The sequence below is a fragment of the Siphateles boraxobius genome, unplaced genomic scaffold, assembly GCF_051911475.1.
Source record: "Siphateles boraxobius isolate OS27281-9 unplaced genomic scaffold, OSU_SipBor_1 26, whole genome shotgun sequence".
Classification (NCBI taxonomy): domain Eukaryota; kingdom Metazoa; phylum Chordata; class Actinopteri; order Cypriniformes; family Leuciscidae; genus Siphateles; species Siphateles boraxobius.
Window position 1 is genome coordinate 25,392,378 of NW_027508876.1, and position 20,444 is coordinate 25,412,821.

At 38.6% G+C, this 20,444-nt stretch overlaps 1 protein-coding gene across 1 annotated transcript in view; it reads right to left on the reverse strand.

Annotated features, from left to right (window-relative positions):
- The window catches only part of cubn (cubilin (intrinsic factor-cobalamin receptor)), a 40,909-nt gene that overhangs the window by 14,169 nt on the left and 6,296 nt on the right, over positions 1-20,444 (reverse strand). Inside the window, exons 9-41 of the mRNA XM_077245135.1 lie at positions 19,085-19,180; positions 17,906-18,030; positions 17,638-17,824; positions 17,436-17,554; positions 17,117-17,351; positions 15,970-16,151; positions 15,709-15,871; positions 14,764-14,954; positions 14,520-14,676; positions 13,023-13,201; positions 12,767-12,932; positions 11,645-11,870; positions 11,424-11,554; positions 10,668-10,854; positions 10,430-10,590; positions 9,583-9,764; positions 9,327-9,483; positions 8,404-8,591; positions 6,830-6,989; positions 4,936-5,117; positions 3,498-3,672; positions 3,203-3,384; positions 2,935-3,091; positions 2,728-2,844; positions 2,470-2,583; positions 2,119-2,247; positions 1,895-2,027; positions 1,606-1,811; positions 1,182-1,363; positions 908-1,100; positions 607-804; positions 368-514; positions 80-270 (exon numbers count right to left, since the gene is read on the reverse strand). Coding sequence (XP_077101250.1) covers positions 80-270; positions 368-514; positions 607-804; positions 908-1,100; positions 1,182-1,363; positions 1,606-1,811; positions 1,895-2,027; positions 2,119-2,247; positions 2,470-2,583; positions 2,728-2,844; positions 2,935-3,091; positions 3,203-3,384; positions 3,498-3,672; positions 4,936-5,117; positions 6,830-6,989; positions 8,404-8,591; positions 9,327-9,483; positions 9,583-9,764; positions 10,430-10,590; positions 10,668-10,854; positions 11,424-11,554; positions 11,645-11,870; positions 12,767-12,932; positions 13,023-13,201; positions 14,520-14,676; positions 14,764-14,954; positions 15,709-15,871; positions 15,970-16,151; positions 17,117-17,351; positions 17,436-17,554; positions 17,638-17,824; positions 17,906-18,030; positions 19,085-19,180 — 5,498 coding nt within the window. The remainder of the gene's footprint in view (positions 1-79; positions 271-367; positions 515-606; positions 805-907; positions 1,101-1,181; positions 1,364-1,605; positions 1,812-1,894; positions 2,028-2,118; positions 2,248-2,469; positions 2,584-2,727; positions 2,845-2,934; positions 3,092-3,202; positions 3,385-3,497; positions 3,673-4,935; positions 5,118-6,829; positions 6,990-8,403; positions 8,592-9,326; positions 9,484-9,582; positions 9,765-10,429; positions 10,591-10,667; positions 10,855-11,423; positions 11,555-11,644; positions 11,871-12,766; positions 12,933-13,022; positions 13,202-14,519; positions 14,677-14,763; positions 14,955-15,708; positions 15,872-15,969; positions 16,152-17,116; positions 17,352-17,435; positions 17,555-17,637; positions 17,825-17,905; positions 18,031-19,084; positions 19,181-20,444) is intronic.

The following is a 20,444-nucleotide window of genomic DNA, read 5'->3' on the forward strand; positions in this document are numbered from 1 at the left end:
ACAAAAAGGACTCTTTGTATAATGTACTGGTTCTGTTTGGAGAAGTGCCCAGATTACACCTTATCCTATAGTCACTTACCTCCAAGTAGTCACCTGTGCTGCACTGATTACCATAACCTTGTATTTGGAAGGGACTTTGGAAAGTTACGGACACTCTAAACCCTGGGGTGACCATTACTTGCCAGTTGCAATTCATGTTTGGCTTGTAGTTCTGTGGATACTGAGGAGAACTTAGAACTCCTCTGTCTGTATGGAGGAAACCACCACAACCTGACGGAGAAGGCAAGAGAGAAATAGCTCAATGTACAACAAAATGTATTATGCATATCCAACATATTTTGATTGTGTTAATGCAGTTGCTGCTCACCTCTGGAAAAGGATGCATTGAACCCCCTGCCATTAATGCTGCCATCAGAGCTGAATCGCAGGAACATGGCATCACCAGTAGAATGCAAAGAGCCAGGCAGTTGTCGCCCACAAAGCCTTGCAATCATTGGAGACAAGCTGGTGTCACCTTAGGAGAAAAACATACCTTTGATTCAGTATTTAAAGTCAGCTTCAAGTTGAGATTTATTTTGAAGTGACTTCATTTGACAAAAGCATTACCATCTCGGATGACCAGACTGTCATGGAGACATGAAACCTCATCTTCCATGTCCAGATAGAGCAGATTAAACTCAACGATAGAGCTGGGAGACCGGATTACCCATGAACACTCAAGGTTATGCTGATACAGCTCGGGCCAACCAGGAGAGAATAAGAACTTGGGAGTGTTGCCTGTCATCAATGTTCCTCCACATGCTCCTGAAAAGACAAAAATAGTGACCAATTGTGAATTGAGATCATACAGTAAGGTTTTTACTAAATCTGACCAAGATCTGAGAGGAAGAATCCTTGGGGAACTAACCTGGTTCTATAGTCGGTAAGGGACCAGAGCCCTGAACGGCCATCCACTCGATGAGGAAGCCTTTCCCTCCAATTATATTATCAGATTTAAACTCAAGAGTTATCGTGCTGCCTGAACTTCTTACTGGGTTGGGCAGAGTCAGACCGCAGAACTCACCCAGAAGTAAAGCACTGGTGCTCGGACCATCATATATCTAGGGAAAGGAAAACATCCACTTATTTTCTATTAAACCATTATAGTATTTAATGACTATATTTTAGATAAGAGTGCAGACCTTGAGCTTGTCATAATTGCAATTGAGCAAGTCCTCAATGTCGATGTCCAGGAAGTGTATCTCTACTTGAGATTCTGAATTCACTGTGATGGTCCAGTGGTAATCTGCATTGTTTGGGTAGGTGCGTGGGTAAAGAGGGGAGGCTATCTGACCTGAACTGCCTGTGATCTCATTCCCATACACTGAGAAAGCAGAAAAAGAGTACAGATATTTTTTGAGACCCATGCCAGATTTTCTAACTTCAGAAGATTTTAACCAGCAAGACTTCCTTGTACAACCAGAGCAAAGGTTTTTGCTCGCCAGAATGACTATTTAGCTCCAACAAACCAGCATTAACCAACTTAATCCCCTGTATCAGCACGAAAATTCAGAATAGTGATAGCTGGTCTTTTCAGTAGGGTCCACATCAATCGCCCTGACTTACAGTGAGAGAATACTGCTCTGAATCCAGATCCGCTGACTGAGGAATCAGAGATAAACTTAATCCAAAGAATGTGGCCCGTTATAGAGGTGTAGTTGGAAGGAAGGGAGTCACCACAGAAACGACCAACCAGAGTGCCATTGGAGTGTCCTTCACGAATCTCCAGGTAGTCATTACTGCAATCTGAACTTTGTTGCAGCTGAAACATTCTGCATCACAAAAAGTACAGAGTTGTTTGTTTTGATGAATCCATTACATTTGTGAGATCCATGTAACATCCTGATCTGCTTACATGAAGGACAGTTGTAGACGATTCCCAGGGGAACTGGTGATGGTCCACACACACTCCAAATTAGGCGGGTATACATCAGGATAGTTTGGACTGTTAAAAGCACCTGACTCCATATACAGAAGTCCACCACAGCCTGGAAAAACAGGTTACAGACTAGTGTTAAATTGCAGCCTAAGTTTGGAGAAAAATTCATATGTATTTTGAACTAAAAACTGAAATCTAACCTGAGGTTGAGGCCATGTAGGTTGCTCTAAAACCTTTCTTTCCTACTGAAACATCTGAGACGAAGTTTACCACGAGGGCATTGCTGAATGAAGTGACTGGGTGTGGCAACTCATTCCCACAGTAACGACCTGGGAAAAAAGTAAGTAGTTACCACTAACTATTATTGCATCAGTACTATTTGAAGCATTTCAACTTTTTAAACATTTGCGTGTCCCTAACAAAGCATAATGCAATAAACTGTCAAGCAACAAAAGCCATTTAGAAGGTCTAATTTATAATATCTAATTTGTGGGATAATCCCCTAAAAGTATGTCACTGATGGTTCCTCGATGAACAGATGTAGTCATTACCGACAGATGGGGCTTGATAATTGTCTCCATCCAGGATCTCCACACTATCATGAGTGCAGTTACTGTACACCATTTCTACCTCGAAGTCAGTGAAGGAGAGAGTCACGTGGTTGACTGAAGGAAATAAAGGATGGTAGATTTTAGAGAATCTGCTAACATGTATGATCTGCATTAGAGATACAGCAAGGGAGGAGTTTCACAAATTAAAGTTAGGTACACAAGGTCTGGGCTTTGACTTTGAGAGCATGGATAACTTACATGGCTCCTGTGCCCATATAATCCAACTACAGTTCTGATTAGGTGGGTAAAAGTATGGATAGCGAGGAGATGCAATCTCCCCTCCCACATCATCCGCTATTATATTGGATCCACATGCTAGAAATCAGAAGAGTAATCAATTAAGCTTAACAATAAAACAAAACCATGACAAAATCATTTGGGCTCATGAACGAAGATGGGACTCACCTTCGGAGAACTGGGCACTGAAGCCTTTACGGTTCTGACTGTGATCTGACCTGAAGCGAACATAGATGACGTTTGTTGAGGATGTAAGGGGAGAAGGCCTGGATACTCCACAGACTTTACCTAGGAGTGGAGATGACTCATGTGGACCATCATGGATCTAGAGAGATGAACATGATTTTCTGTGATACACTGGTCTGTAACAGCGAAGAAATCACAAATGTTTGGCATGAAATGGATCACACGCCGACATAAAGGGTCAGTTACTCACAATCACGTAGTCAAAAGCACATGCGCTCTGATTTTCTATATCCAGATCAGTGAAGTTGAAGAAGACCCGATGCCCTACATCCACTGTGATGACCCAAGAACAGTCCACATTGTCAGGATAATGGTTGGGATACTGCGGAGAGTGGATCTCTCCACTGGGGGCTGTGACAATCCCTCCACAACCTGCATTTTCAAAGGGACGATTTTAAGAAGTTCTATAGCAGGAAACTCAAATAATATAATTGCATAGTATTCAACTACAGATACAAGAATTTTGTAACAGACAGATAACTAACCTCCTGGGACCTCTACCCAGGTTGCGTTAAAGCCTCTGCCACTCACGACTGCATCAGATGTGAATCGGACGGTGACCGCATTACCTGTACTGGCCACCTGTAGGGGGTTATTGGGAGGGCGTGTGGTGCAAAGCTGAGCCAATCGTGGGGCGGAGATGTCAGGCCCTCCATACACCTGAACAAAGGTCAAAGGTGATGGGATATTTACAGACTGGTCATTTTCAAGACAAAGGTCATTTAAAAATATCTAAATGCCACTGCATTAGCAAAATACCAAACCAAGTGGCTTCAAAAATCAAATGATACTAGAGCTTTCCTTAGACCCTTTAATCAAACTTGATTGTTCTTTGATTTTTTTTCACCAACTAGTCCCAAAGTTGTATGTAATTCAATTATTATTTGGCTAATATTCTTATATTGTGAAAATTTAGCATGGCAATTGCTTTCTACCCTTTCCTTTTAAGACAGTCACACTTACATTTCTAACTGCTGCTTAAATGTTTAAATATTGATAATGCATTTGTAGACACCATCAGATATTTAAAAAAAGTTTGTGATGACCAGTGATGTAATGAACTATAGGCCACTAAGAATCACTGCCTAAAACAATGGCTGTTTTTTTAGCATCTGTGTCGCACAGAACTAGTGTGTGTGTGTGTGTGTGTGTGTGTGTGTGTGTGTGTGTGTGTGTGTGTGTGTGTGTGTGTGTGTGTGTGTGTGTGTGTGTGTGTGTGTGTGTGTCTGTGTGTGTGTGTGTGTGTGTGTGTGTGTGTGTGTGTGCACGTGTGTCTGTCTGTCTGTCTGTCTGTGTGTGTCCCTAAGCCCTCTCTCTAAGCTCTGATTTCCAGCTAATTTCTGCCCTGTTGGCTCTATTCAGTGCTACAGTGGAGGTCAGCATTCCACAGGTCTAAGCTACAAAATATACATTACACCCACAGAGCCCAGCAGATGCCAACAACAATGAGCAGGCACACACCCACATAAACACACACGCTTGAATTTTTATCTCATAATGAACCAGTGAGCCATTTTGACTGCAGGGGACATAATAACCTAATATGCATCACCTCATATTTATAATAATAATAATAATAATAATATTAGATAATAATATTTCAGAAAGTAAATTTAAAATAATTTTTAAACACTTTAATACTTAAAATACTTTAGCATACTACTTACAGGTGCAAAGTCAATTGTTTTTTTATGCAGCATCTCTAAGCTCTCTATTTCTAAGCACAGCAGTATCTTACACTACACTGAATTTTATATACTTGATATTGATTTCAGTTTTTCATCAAACTGTAAACTAAAGGTAGCTGAGTGTACTGCATTGTGGGATACAGTATATCATAAAGTGCGCTCAGTGTAAATGTAATAGTGCATATTCAATGCGCAGAGAAATTTTGCATACTAGTTTTTTTTTGTGTGTGCATACCTCCAGCTTGTCATAATTGCAGTCAGGATGATACTCCACGTCAAACTCAAGGATGGTGATAGAGATGCTACTACCAGGGCTGGTATGGATGTGCCAGATGCATTCACGGTTAGCTGGGTATTTGTCAGGATAGCCTGGGCTGTTGAAGGCACCAGCAGGCCCGGAGAGTTCTCCACCACAACCTGCAGGGGGTGACAGTGAGGTAAAACAGAACATGTAACACAATCTTTTGTATAAATTGCAATCTCAATAGAAGGCAACCAAAGAGCAAATATGGCACTAATGTTTTTTGTTTTTTTTAAACATGTATCATGGTTATAATCACACTACCCTGGTATTTCCATCTGATATCACAACAATATATTTTCTAAGTGAAGTCGGGCAGTGTCTGAACTACAATGCAACTTGTTTAGTTTCAAGACACAAATGTGTTCTGAGATGCTGAAGACAGAGGACAGACAGTTGCATTACAGTGTCCAGACAGGAAAAATGTCTCACATCAAGCTTATCAGAGGAAATATGAAACCATATTGACCCTCACCGCAAAGCAGTAGCAACAAGACTAAAATGCGGTCAGTGTAATGGGATATTCACCGAAGATCGGTCAGAACAGATTCATTCTCTCCACCCCCCACTGTCTTAATCAATAAGATCAATCTCAACAGCGTCCACAGGTCTGTGAGAGGACAAAGGAAGGGTGGAGCTACTTTTTACATTTTCAAAATGGATCAATTGGCTTGTGGGCCATTAAATACTTTGTTGAATTGAGGAATTTCCACAGCACTGGCATAATTTATCCATCAAATTACTTTCTCTTATATGATAGGGATGTCTTTTGTATCCGTTTTTACTCTTCGTTTGTCATTTTCCTCTCCCTCAGGAAGGTTTTTACAGCTGCAGAACAGTGCTGTGCACGTCACACTGTTCATTCTTTACACATTGTGTCCATGGAAACCAAGATCATTTCCTTCCAAGTAATGACATCATCACAGACAGGGGTGCATAAATGATTAAAAAGTTCCATGTGATTTCAGAGTGTACCTCTCTTTCTCACCCTGATCCTGCTCTGACAGCAAAAATAACAGTCCACACCCGTCAGCAATGTGACAAGTCCCACAAGCACAAAGACAGAGAAATATACATGGCAAACATACATGGCTGCACACAAATATACATCTCAGAAATGTATGTCTTGGTCATTTTTTTGTGATATACGATTAGGATATGGATAAAATGAAAGGTTTGAGATTAAATTAAATGTATTCTCAGTCTTATTGTGAATGATTAATTTGTGTTGACTTTAAGTGTGACATAGCCAGAGCTAAACAGGGTCGTCTCCCAAGACAGAGATCCACCCTCACTAGAAAAGCGTGTAGTCTTGTTTTCCACACTGTCATTCTGTAAAAGATTTTTACAGGATATAAACTAATACATGTGCATAAAATCTACTCCGAATCCTGAAATTCTACAGCATCAGCAGTGGCTACACTTAATCTTTCCTTTCTTTCTTTGCTGGATTCATTCATCACTGGCAATCAGCTCGTTCCCTGCTGGCCAATCAGAGTGAAGCCTTCCTGAGGGATGTCACTGGTTTGTCCATTAGGACTGGTATTTTTCCTTACAGATTCAGTGTCATCATCACTCAAGAGACTACAGGTCGCTGACCCCTGGCTGTCCAACAGCGACTCCGCATATGTTATTTCCTTCTATTCTGAGAACTGTCAAACACGTCTAGATGTTTCATACAATGCTTTGAGGCTGGCACAGGTAATGCATGTGATACTTTTTATGAATGCATACTTAGAGAACAAATGCCACAAATCCCATGAAGGTTAAGCACTATTTTGTACTCTATTCAAGAAAAGTGTCCAATCAGCTTTGTATTGGATCTTACCATTCTGGTACCAGTCCATTTGGAAGCCTCTGTATGAAACTGACATGTCGGACCGGAACACAATGTGAAGGCTGGTACCGGTGGTGGTATTGGCTGGAGGAGGTGTGTTCCCACAGAATGTACCAATCAGAGGAGACTGTTCGTTTGGACCATCATATAGCTAGAGAGGAACAGGAATAGAGATTATTTATAAAATAATATCTAGTCTTTACAGTAAAAGCCTGTTAATTTTCATATTATAAATACTGCAAACTCCATCCATCCATCCATCCATTCATCCATATATACAGTATATATCCATCCATCAATCCATCCAAATATATACACGCACACGCACGATACATTCTTATTGTATCTGACTTATTTTGGAATTTATATTTGAAAATAACACACATATATATTTAGCAGTGACCTTCCACAGGAAATGCAACCAATAACTAACCATCAGTAATTCAGACCATCTGTTCTACTGCCTTCAGAACAAAAGTGTGCTGAGCTATTGTTGGCTTGCACTCAAAATTTCACATTCCATAAAGTAGCCATCATCACATTTCAAAATATCCAACACACTTTCTATGCATTTACCCAAAGGCCATCTATGGAATGAGGTATATGAAAACAGAGTGTAGGCTCTGAGCTCAGAAAATAACTCCATCACAACAAAAGGCCACATGATGTCATCACTGTTTGGATTGCCATGGTGATGAGTGAACTAAGAGGAACTCAAAGGCCCATTGTACATTTGCAGAGGCTCTGCCATAAATCAGTGTAGTGTAATTGAAAGGCAAACTGTCTAGTATGAATTAGACTACTTGACCCCATTCGCAGAGAAATAATAAGATAATACAAACTTGAAAAGACATGTAGACTATCCTCGAGTCAGAAAAACAAACTCAGCCTCTCGAAAGAGATTTCTTAAAGTCACCATAAAATCAACTTGACAATTTTTATATTTTTATGGAATATTGCAGTCGCTAATGATGGCAAATGATGATTCAACCGATTCTCGATGTACAAAATCAAGTCCTGTCTTACATTCTTTCTTGTTCGGATGTACGTCACAATAGTGAAGAAAGGTTTCATGCCAAATTACCATTTCACATATTTCAAAGCCAAACAAGATTTACTTTTTTTTGCCTTTTGCAAGATTGATTCTATCCATCAGGAATTGATTGGATCATGAGTAGTGAGCGTTTCATATCAAAATAGAGCTGGACCAAAGGCCGAAGGACAAATTCAACATCTAAAGCATCTCAAGACATCCTTTTCTTTTTCAAATCTATCATTTTAGACAATAATCAGCCTAAACAATGCCTAAATAACTATTTGGTTATTGGTATTGGTCCTTCAGAGGCAGAGCAAGTTATTAATTTATTTTGATGATAGATTACAAAGATAAACTTTTTTTTAAATTTAGAATAACATGCCCCGATTAATCATTCAAAATAAAATCAGAAAGTCTACAGTCCATTTTGATTTCAAGTTGACTAAGTATCAATGTTGAGTACCTGTATATTTTAAGATGTGGCCTAACCCTGAACTGTGTTTTTAGGCTTGATAAAGCATGTGCTGACCTTCACATAGTCATAGGAGCATCCGAAGAGTTGTTCCAACTCAAAGGCTATAAAAGTGTAGTTGATGGTGTTGCCCATGGAGGCCTGGACGGTCCAGCTGCAGTTGGCACGAGATGGGTAGTTATCGGGGAAGTTCACACTCTCAATCCTTCCCCGGCTCCGATTGGCAATCAGCACACCCTGGCAAACTACAAGAGAAAAGCCAGTCCTCATATTAATAATTTGAGTCAAGAAGAATTATGTAATATCTACAACTTGGAGAATATTTTAAACACCAATAAGTGCGGTTTTAAGGCAGGAATACATTAAAACTAGTGGCATCTTGCCATAATGGCTAGAGCTTCATTTGACCCTGCAGTATAGTTTTAGTGTCTGGGAAACACAGTGGCATGTGACCAGTGACAGCCAAAGAAAAGGCAAACGACTAAGAGAATGCACAAAAGAAGATAAATAGCACTGCACTGAGCTCTAAACTGTGGCATTTCACCTCCACAAACATAATTAAAACAGACAAAAAAGCAGAGATACAAAACAAGTCAGTGTCCTCTGGGTGAACTTAAACGCCAAGTACAAACACAAGAGCATTGAAGTGCATTATTCATGGATTTAAAACCAAAACCGCAGCACTGCAGTAATCTTTCATTATTAATTTACAAAAAAGTACCATGTTATTCCTATGTTTTTGGGAATGCACAATTGTAATACGAAGGTATTCGAAATATAATTTAAAAAAACATGGAATCCATTGTAAAAATGATATTCTCATTCAATATGTTCGTCATGTTGAATGAGAAACATCTCTCTACCATTGTACTCCCACAATACTTCTATTGTAAGAGTTTTGTAAGAGACTTTTGTAACAAAGGCAGGCCGTTGCTTGGGTTTTCTGGGCTTATAGGCCCAGGTATTCGGGTGTAACTCACTGGTTTGGTAGTTAGCCAGAAATCCTCCTGTGTGGATGATGCTGTCTGTTCGTAGTTTCACATACATGTTCTCTCCGGAGGAATTGATGGGAGGTGGAATCTGATTTCCACACAGCTTGGCAAGCTGGACAGCATTGGTGCTGTTGCCATCATACACCTGGTAAAACATATACATTAGGTACGGATTTAAACTTAATATCTTGTATAGAGAACTCTACAACTGTGTAGTATATTGTCTAATTCATTGTTCTCTAACCGCCAAGTAGTCATAGAAGCAGTTGATAGAGTTCTCCAGGTGAAAGTCTCCAAAGCCGAGCACGACCCTGCTTCCAGCACTGGTTTTGATGTGCCAGTAGCATTCAGCGTTGGCGTGATAGGGCAGGGGGTAGTTGGGGGAGGTGAAACCTCCGACGCTTGTGGTCAATGTTCCACCACAACCTATAACAGAGATGGCATAATATAGTCCACTGAACATCTGGAGCATATTAAACATAAAACTGGAACGCAAACCTTATGTTCCAATCGAAATGCTATGCGATTTCTGGGTTTTTAATCAGTCCGCCGGGATAGAAAATTGTGTGTACCTGGTAATCAGGTTGATATTAGCGCTTGATATGAGGAAGAAATATGTGCTGGGTCTGCAAGGTTTATTCCATTAAATATTTTAAAGATATTCAGATTTATTTATTTTTTAACTTCAAGAATATCATTAATTATACTTTTGGAACAGTGTTGTTATTGTTATCTTAATGTTTACACGACACCAATGTACTAAAAACTTAAATTTTTTTGCTTTGCATTTTTCATGTACAGACGGATCTTATTATATTATAAATATTATTAAATATTAAATATTCTAAATGAAAAAAAAAAGCCAAAAAGAAATATAAAAATAACAAAAGCATGAAACAAAAATACTAAAACTATCAAAAATCGTTTTCTTTATTGAAATAAAGCTGAAATAAAATTAAAATAGTAGATTAAAAACTTTAAACAAAAATTATAAATGTTTTGGCACTAACTTAAGTTAAAGTACTAACATTACAAAAAAATATTGCATTATAAATATTCAATATTATACATTATTACAAATAAATAATTACCTGTCTGTGTGCCATCCCAGTGGGCTTTAAACCCCCGATAGGTAAGTGAATGGTCGGATCGGAATTTTAGCCACAGCCTGTTGCTATGGGATACTATTATGGGTGGACCATTTGTTCCACAATAATGACCAATCAGGGGGGATGTTTCATAGCCTCCATCTCTGTAAAAGAAAGAAAAGTGTTTTAAAACCATAAAGTGACCAAATCATTGACCCAAGACACTGGAAGAGTCCCTCGCCTTATCTCTAAATAGTCAAAACCGCAGGAACTGAATCCCTCTAGCTCGAAGTCTGTGATGTTAAGCATGATCTGCATGTTGACTTCCACAATGATTCTATAGACACACTCCCGACTGGTGGGGTAATTGTCAGGGTAGTTGGGTGAGCTGAACTCCCCGGTGGGTGACCTAAACACCTCACTGCAATCTGCATGGGCAAAAACATAGATTTAATGACAATAAAAGAAAATATTATAAATATGTAGCATATGATATTACAATAAAATATTAAATATATGTAACACTGTGGTCCTGTGAAGTGCAACAATTAAGCCATGTTCACACTGTCAGTCCAAATTTTGATTATTTGTGTATCCAATTGGAATCGGATTTAAATTATTGACTGTGTATCGCAACTGTTCTGATCGGTTTTGTGCATCCCGTGGCGCTTTTTAGTTTTCTGGAATATCTACATTAGTTTATAAGGAAATGGTGTTGCACTGATAGACATTCGCCAAAAAAAAGATGAATAAAAATGCCATTTCATGTGATTTTTTTGCCATTCAGACTTGCTTAATATGATCGGATTCCAATTGCATATGCACAAAAATCTGATTTGGACTGATAGTCTGAACGAGGCTTTAGTCTCTACATGCAGCAGAATCACAATAAAGCTCACTTGACTTGACTTAAAAAAAGGCCATCTAAACCCAAGCTTCCCAATGAGGCCTGTACTTTCATGGATTTTCAAATCCAGTTACTGCAATAAAATTATACCTGTGCTCGCATTGATGGAGACATAGTCGGCAGAAAAGCCTTCCGCAGACAGACTGGAGTCAGAGACCAGCAGGACGGTCATCAGACTATCAGTGCTGGTTAGAGATGGAGGAACTGACCGCCCACAGAACCTGAGCACAAAATAACCAACATTTTACAGCATATTGATTTACACATCTTTAATTCAGTGTCCTGAAACGTCAAGTTTTTTGGATTCTGACCTGCCTAGAAGAGTGCCAGTCAGCGCTGTGCCATTATCATACACATCCACATAGTCATATGCACAGTTAGTGTGATACTCCAGATTGAAGGTTGTGAATGAAAGACGGATGATGTTGCCGGGTGGAACGGAGATGTACCAGGTACAATTGGCTCCGTGAGGGTAGTCCGTGGGATGACCTGGGCTGGTGAATGAACCCGTCGGTTCAGTGAGAGTCTCTCCACAACCTGTAAAAATGATCAATTATTTTTGAAATAGTTCCCCTACATTTTTTTATGGGAATAATACCCACAACATTTTGGTTTGCCAAACATAAGCATAAAACACAGGAAACTCAACTCACAGTTGATTAGCATGTTGCTAATCTAACAGCTAAATACAAGCAAGCACAATGAAAGTCAACTTTTTCAATTAGATTGAACCGCTTTTCACTATTGAACGAAATATAAGCATATTTATAATAGAGACATCTGCCATTGTGGATAACATTTTTGACTTCTAGGATTGCCTCCTATGCAAAGGATACATGCCAAAAAAGCATTTCAGAAGGCAGCATAATATTGCCTATACCGTAAAACATAAAATACTGTAACAATGGTACAATAAAAACCTGTTAACTGCAAGTTACATTAGCATATACAGTGAAAAATTTAAAATTGCATTATATGTAATTTTACTATAAAATACTAATCAAAGTTATTTACCACCATATAATTTGCATATTTATGCAAATTATTGCATTTTTGCAACTACCGGTATTCCATTTTTTTGTGTAATCTGTGTTACCCTGATAGTCTTTTTGTGTATGACCCTGTGCACCATCTATACTGTAGAGGTATATGAATATTTTCAATGTTTTATGGACAGGCCATTTACGATTAACTCTGATTCATTGTTTGGCTTTCTATTGTTCCACCTGATATATTAATATCATGTCACTTAAAATATACGGTAAAGGAGTAAAATATACAGGCATCCAGTAATACTGTAAACATCGCCACCACATTGTTAATGGTGAATTTTGAGAACATGCCTGCTTAGTCTAGATAGGTTACTCATTAGGTAGTATATACAATATATTTAATATGCAATATTTATTCAAAAGAACAAAACTATAGTTTACCTTGCTCTGCGGACGCAAACTCAGCAGTGAAACCATGGTTGGAGACAGATGAATCGGTTTTGAATTGGATGAACATGGACTTCTGGGTGGACTCCAGCATGGGAGGCATGTTAATTCCACAATATCGACCAATCAGAGGGGAGCTAGCGCTGGGACCATCTCTCACCTGAACGAGCAGAAAGTGAAGTTTCAGAAGAAATGCACACTGAAATCTGTATTTTGACTGAATAGGATTAGCACAACGCTAACATTATACCTCCACATAATCGAAGGCGCATGTGCTGCTTCCCTCGACGTCAAAGGTGAGGAAGTTGAGAGTGACCACAAAGCCCTCGGGTTGGTTAATGACCCACTCACACACTTTGTTGTGGGGGTATGAGTCAGGGTACATGGGAGTGCGGATCTGACCGGTACCAGAGAGCGTTCCTCCGCAAGCTAGCAAAAACAGTTCAACTCTGAGATCATGCCAATACTGGACGGGGTACATTATTTATCATACAAAAATTTTAATATTCATGACAGTTAAAGCTAAAGCAGAAGCATATTCATTGACTTTAACATTTCAAATCCAATTTAGTGTTTAATCTTAGACTAGACAGGACACCGTAAGTAAGGTAAACTGCCAGGAAGTGTGTTTTCTTTGCAGCATACATTGCTCCGTCAACCGAATCGCACACATTGAGAAAAATGAAAGATAATTCTTATCATCAACAGACTTATGTATATGAGAGGATACAAATAGGTCCAAAACATGCCCTGCACAAGCAAAATTTATTTTACACAGTGTCCTTGTAACACGTTACATGTAGTTACTATAAATTGAGCATAATTACATGCAACTAACTTAAACCAAATCTTAATCCTAACCCTATAGTAAATATATGTAGTTAATTTTTACTCAATACAAATGACACTTTAACATAGACAGTGGGTTACACTTTATTTTAAGGTGTCCTTGTTAGAGTGTAATTTTACATTTAAGTACTGAGTAATACTTACTATAAGGCTATGGTTAGAATTAGGGTTTGGTTTAGGGTTAGTTGCATGTAATTATGCATTATTTATAGTTATAATTATAGTAACTACATGTAACATAACAAGTGTAACCAAATTTCGTAACCATGTAAAATGTTTCAATTACATGTCATTGCATAACAGAATTCTTAGCGTAATGCAAGTGCGCATTACATTCTCAGTGTTGAATTTCTCAATACTATTTTGAAGACATTAGCATGCCAAAATGGTGAAGCATCCGTTTAGCTTAATGCATGTTATTGATCTTATTGTGAACAATTAATCCGTGCTTAATACAGTATATGTTCATTTATTTAAAAAAAATGTCAAAACAGGACCTTCCAGTGAAAACGACAGACTTCGACGTATGCAGGATTTTTCCAAAACAAATTTGCACTTCAAATTTCGTTCATCTGTTTCCAGTTTTGAGTGCAACGTGCACATCTCGAAATCCAATCAATAACTGAATAATAGAACAAAGTTAGTTTTTTTTTTCCGCTAATGTTACACTCAAATGTACGTCACAATACGTGAGAAAAGATTTGTTACTAACTTTAATGGCAAACATTATAAATGTAATATGGGACTGCATGCTTGGATTCATGTTTGAGTTTGCTTGCATAGAGTATGTTTCTGGCCATACTGTTTTTACTCTTTTCCTTAACATTTCAGAAAAATTACATTTGGGATTCAGTGGGTGTCATATGCTTTACATAAAAAGGACGTTTCATTGTCTCACCAATTTCATACATGGCCCTGAAACCAGCACGGGACACAGAGCTATCAGACTTGAAACGGATCCAGAGTCCATTAGTGGTGGACAATATTGGTGCTGGCAGGGTACTTCCACAGTACTTCCCAATGAGTGGGCCGGTTTCACCCGTCCCGTCTCGAACCTGAGAGATTTGATAGATAAGGCGACATGATAAGATCAAAATGCTACTTACTGTTCCTCTCATCCACATTAATTACACGGATCATACCTCCACAAAATCAAAAAGACAGCCACTATGATTCTCCAGGTCCATGTGGGTGAAGTTGAGCGCCACCAATTCACTGCGTGGCTGTCTGATGATATAAATGCACTGCCTATTGTGAGCATAGTTATTAGGCCAGTTGGGAGAGATGATGATGCCTTCTGTGTCTGTAAAGACGCCTCCACAGCCTGGGTCAGCTGATGGCACACAGAGTACATTGCATTACACTCAAGGAATTTGTCCCAATATTGCAAGACAGTTGGCTTTGCCCATTTGAACCTAGCATTGGACCTAGGATCATGTTCCACTCTGAGTTTACAACATGTCTCCTGACTTTTAAATATCTATATAACTCCAATAAACTACTTTATGAGCATTTAAAAGGACAGTATTCTACTGATGGATCTGTTAAAATGAGCCATAACTCAGTTACTGGAATTACTGCTAATGCATTACAAATACAACACACCATTTACATTGTGTAAGAAGTAAATGCAAACAAAGAAAATTAAACTGTGGGTCCCGTTAAAAAATTTGGGATCCATACTTTTAATTCAACAAGGACACATTAAATGCAGCAAGAGTAAAGACATTGATAATGTTACCAAATATTTCCATTTCAAATTAATGCTGTTCTTTTGAACTTTCTAATCATCGAAGAATCCTGAAAAAAATGCATCACGTTTTCACAAAAATATTAAGCAGCACAACTGTTTTCAACATTGACAATAATAAGAAATGTTTCTTGAGCATCAAATCATCATATTAGAAGGATTTCTGACGGATCATGTGACACTGAAGACTGGGGTTATGATGCTGAAAATTCATATATTTTGCCAGCTTTGCCAAATCCAAACTTATAAATGTAGCATACAGGAGTATTATCCTGCGTAAAATGTCTGACAATCACCCTGTCTTGTGTTTTGATGGAATGGACTTTACTGTACTTACATGGTGAGGTAGTGTATGTAATATGAAATCCCCGATCACTGATGCTGAAATCAGAGTGAAAGTGGATCCAGGCAGATGGTCCCGTCGTCTGTAGAGGTGGTGGCGACGCTGTACTGCAGTATTTTCCCAGAACTGTGTCCTCTGGAAGCAGTCCATCTCTGATCTATAAAATAAAGCAGGAAACTGAAGAATTTTAACAAATACGCACAGAAAAGTGTTCAAATTTTCATGTAGTTCCAGGATGCATCAAGCTTTGCGTACCTCCAGGTAGTCAAAGTTACAGTTATCATGGTGCTCCAGACTGAGGGTGCCAAAAGCGAATGTGATGAGCAGACCAGGGTTCACATTCACCGTCCAATAACAGTCCCGGTTAGGCGGATAGTTACCTGGGTAACCGGGTGACTTGATGTCACCATATGTATTGGTCAACTCCCCACCGCACACTGGAGGAAAAAAAAACAAAGAAGTAGTGGAATGAGATCCAATTCATGCTAATGAAAATATTTGCTACTATCCCGAGGTTGGAAATCATTTGCATCAATGTTTACCATTGTTTGGACCAAGTCATTTTAAAACCATGTGATTGGATTTCGGGATTTTGCATAAAGACGAAAGATTTCCCGGTGCATATTTCACAATGGGATCTAGTTGAAAACGTAGATTCACCATGTTGACCAGCAGAAAGCTTCTTGGTTTGAAAGTGACTTCTGTCTGAGCTGTGCTTCATTCAATTGTTACATTACTGACTGTTGACTGACCCGCAAAAATCAGTTGCAATCGCAAAATCAGTTTTTGCAATAGCAAAAATATCGCAAATTTTCAAGGACCTATTATGTTTTTTACATTCTCAAGTCTGCAAAGTTACAAAGCACAAGTCCACTTCAAAAGGAACTACTCTTCACATCAGTGCGCACTGTTTCTGAACTCCCTGAAACGCCTTGATTGTAGTCTTGAGTTATTTTCCAGAAAGGAACTCGTCGCAATATTCCTCATTTAAATAATTCCAAACGCAAAAAAAGGGTGAGGCCTGGTTGAGTTGCATTGGTAGTGTGTTGAAACTCTCAATTATTATACTTAAACCGGTTTACCAATTACAACACACTGGTCCAGCCATCCAATCATCCCTATTTAGTTTCTGTCCCCCCTCCTTCCGAACAGAGAAGTGTGCTCTGATTGGTCGGCTGGATCAATGTGTTGCGATTGGTCAACCGGCTAACGATGCTTTTGGTAAACGCAACCCTGAGTGTTACTGTCAGACTGGGAAGAGAAGTGCTGTAACAATGTCAAATATGTGAAAAATAATGTTTTTTTTGGAACTTTCAAGCATGAAAACTATTCTAGTATACCCTAAAAACAAAATCAAGACTTTGTAAAAGATATGGCCTCTTTAAGGGCATTCTTTGTTTACCTGGTGCCTGGGATTGCCAGGCGACGGTGAAGCCGCCTCTACTGACTGAATGATCGGAGCGGAACCAGAAGTACAGAGAATTATGAGAGCTGAAGAGTTCGGCTGGGGCGGCAGTGCCGCAGTATTTCCCAATCATGTAAGCGGAGGCAGTCTCGCCATCGTGGACCTGCAGGAAATCGAAGCTGCAGGAGGCGCTGTTCTCAATGTCGAAGAACGGGAAGGTAATCCGCAGAATCTGGGAAGAACAACAGAATACTGACCACAAGCACAAAACCAAGTAGCCCAGGTTTTGAAAAAGTTCACTGATAACTTCACTAACCTTACTAGGGTCGGTTCTGATGACCCATGCACAGCTGACCTGGTGATCATAATCACCCGTTCCAGGATTTGTAGGGTAACTGAAAGTGCCAGCTGGACTTTCCAAAACTCCTCCACACTCTGATGCACATAAAAGGTCATGATGTCACCATATGAAAAAACCTACACCATCACATACTTACTCACTTGTGTAACAAACACACCTTGTTGTGGAGTTTGGCACTGCGGGCCCGTCCATTGGGAGGTGCAGGTACAGGTGTAGCCGTTGATGCCATCAGTGCAGGTTCCTCCGTTTTGGCAGGGATTGCTAGAGCACTCGTTCACGTTCTGATCGCAATTCTGACCCGCCCAGCCCGGGTCACAGCGACAGATGTAGCCACTGGCTGTATTCTTGGGAGATCGAGACAAAAAAAACATGACGGCTGCTGCATTCTGGGAAGTTATATGAGATTGCTAGAGATATGCACTAACCTCGCACTGGCCATTTACACAAGGATTACTAGTGCCACAAATGTCGCTGATCTGAGTACAACCCGTAGGTCCATAACCATTACCCACATAACCAGGAGGACAGGTGCATGATGGGATAATACTTCCTGGAAGGAGACCAAAAATGAACCCATTTATGATGCAAATCAGATTTTATTTTGCATCAATATGTGGAAAGATTGATTTTGCCAATGATAGAGAAGATGAGACTAAACAAATGTGCATCCTGACCATAATTTAACTATTTTAAATCAAATATATGGTTGACGAGAATATTAAGAGAAAACATTGCAATATATTACACACACATATTGACAACATATGTTTTTGAAGAAGAAAAAATAGAAAGAATATGATAATTTCAAACAATATAATATGAGATGTACAACAAATGTAGTATTAAAATTTGTCAAATTGCACAAAATGACGCACAGTGATATTGAACGTAATGTACTAGTATATGTGATGTCGTGATGAATACATAATTCACTAAAACGTGAACAATGAATAAACTCTAAAACAAAGAATTCATAATTCTATTAAAATAGTGAACCTGATAAAGTTTTAGGGGTCATGATAATGTTGTTTTTGATAAATATTGATGTTAAAAAAAGTTTTAATTTAGTTAGTAACTAGTTTATTTTTATGTTTTGTATTTTATGATTTGATTCTGTGATTGATTAAAATTTCAAAATAATAAAGTTAAATGACAATGGTTTTATTTTAAATTAACACTTTATTTCAATATTCCCCTTTAGACATTTTACTGTTTATAAGTAACTTTGCAAGTAATGAGAGTAACTTATAGCAAAGCTACTTATAGTTACTAGAATGTCTAAAGTGGACTCAAAATAAAGTGTAACCTAATTTTGCACTTTTTCGTCAACAAACAATGTTATCTACTAAAATTAAAAGCCATTTTAGTCAGAGTAAAGTTGACTAAAATCAATGAATATGACAAGATATTGACTAAAACAAAAATAAAACCAGTAAAAACGGACAAAGATAGCAATAATGTCTTTTATACCAGGAGGTGACATTGCAACACAAAGTTTAACACCCTTTTTATTGCTCCTGTATGACATAAATGCTACTGGTCATGCGCTGCTGTAAAGGATAACTACAGTAAAGTAGTGAATTTGTGTTTGTATGCATGTGTACCTGGAGTGGAAGCACAGGTGGCCAGTGGATAACATCCTCCATTGTTGGTGGAGCAGATGTTGGCTTGAGTGCAAGTCTTCCCGTCTCCCTCATAGCCTGAGGACACACATACATGGGGTCAGCAGTCTCATCTTACATTTAATAGCTATTTTAGCTCGATCATTTCAGTGTGGTCTGGTCTTTCTCTGCAATCTAGCAGTCAATTGAGACTTGTAAAGCTGAATCTATTAGCAGGACTAGCAGACAGTACTGTCCTCAATGAACCCAGTAAATGCATCTCTCCACCTCTAGCTCTCCATCTCCATCTCCATCTCTCCCCGAGGGAATATAATGAAATTTCAGCTCACACAAGCATCTGTCTCTTATTTGAAACATACTACAGTGAGCAAAAAACATGATTCAGCGGGATTTTACAAGCCAGCCTGTGCTCTAAGCAGGACAGAGGAACAACAAACATATGAGATGTACTAAAAATAGGCAGGTTTCATTTTCCCAGCCATCTCTAGTGGGAAATTATGAATTATGAAGCAAAAGTTAATATTAAAAAAAGACAAGACCAATAGAACAACCTCAAAAGTTTGAGTTATTAAATGCATACTTCACCAAAAACAATTTAAATTTCAGCACATTTCTCACATAAAGCCATTATATGGCTTCAGAAGACAAATAAAGTGCACAAGACTACTTTTATGGTGAAATTTGTTTAAGAGTAACGCCCAGTTCTCAAAAAAACTAAACAAAAAAGCACCTTTTGTGTTCCACAGATATGGGTTTCAAACAACAAAACACCATTCAAAAGTTTGGGGTAAGAAATTGAGCTTTTTTGTGTGTGTGTCCATTAAATTGATCAAAAGTGACTATACAAGAAATAAAATTCAGTCTTGTTTTAACATTGATAAAAAATAAGAAACAGGGCTCTCAAGTTTTATCAAAAGTTTAGAGTGAGATTTAGGGGAGGAGCCACCCAAATATTTGCAGCAGCGGTCCCTCGACCCAACCAAATTCGCTTAAATTTTTGCTAGCAGTTCAATTTTTCCTATTGTTCATAATTGACCAGCACAAATGGAAATTATAACAATTGTTAAATCTGATAAAAAGACAAATTCATCCAAATAAAATAAATAGTTATATTTAAAAAATACAAATTTATTGAAAAATAAAAATAAATTTGACCCCAAACAAGTCAACTGAACATCAGTGCTCAATGTACATAACATTGTGTCATAACAACTTGCCCTGTATGTCAAGACCCAAACCGGTCACCTTTACAGGGGTCATCGGATGCCCATTTTCCACAAGTTGGTATGATTCTTTTGGGTCTTCATGTAAAGTTTGTAACATACTTTGGTTAAAATTTCTC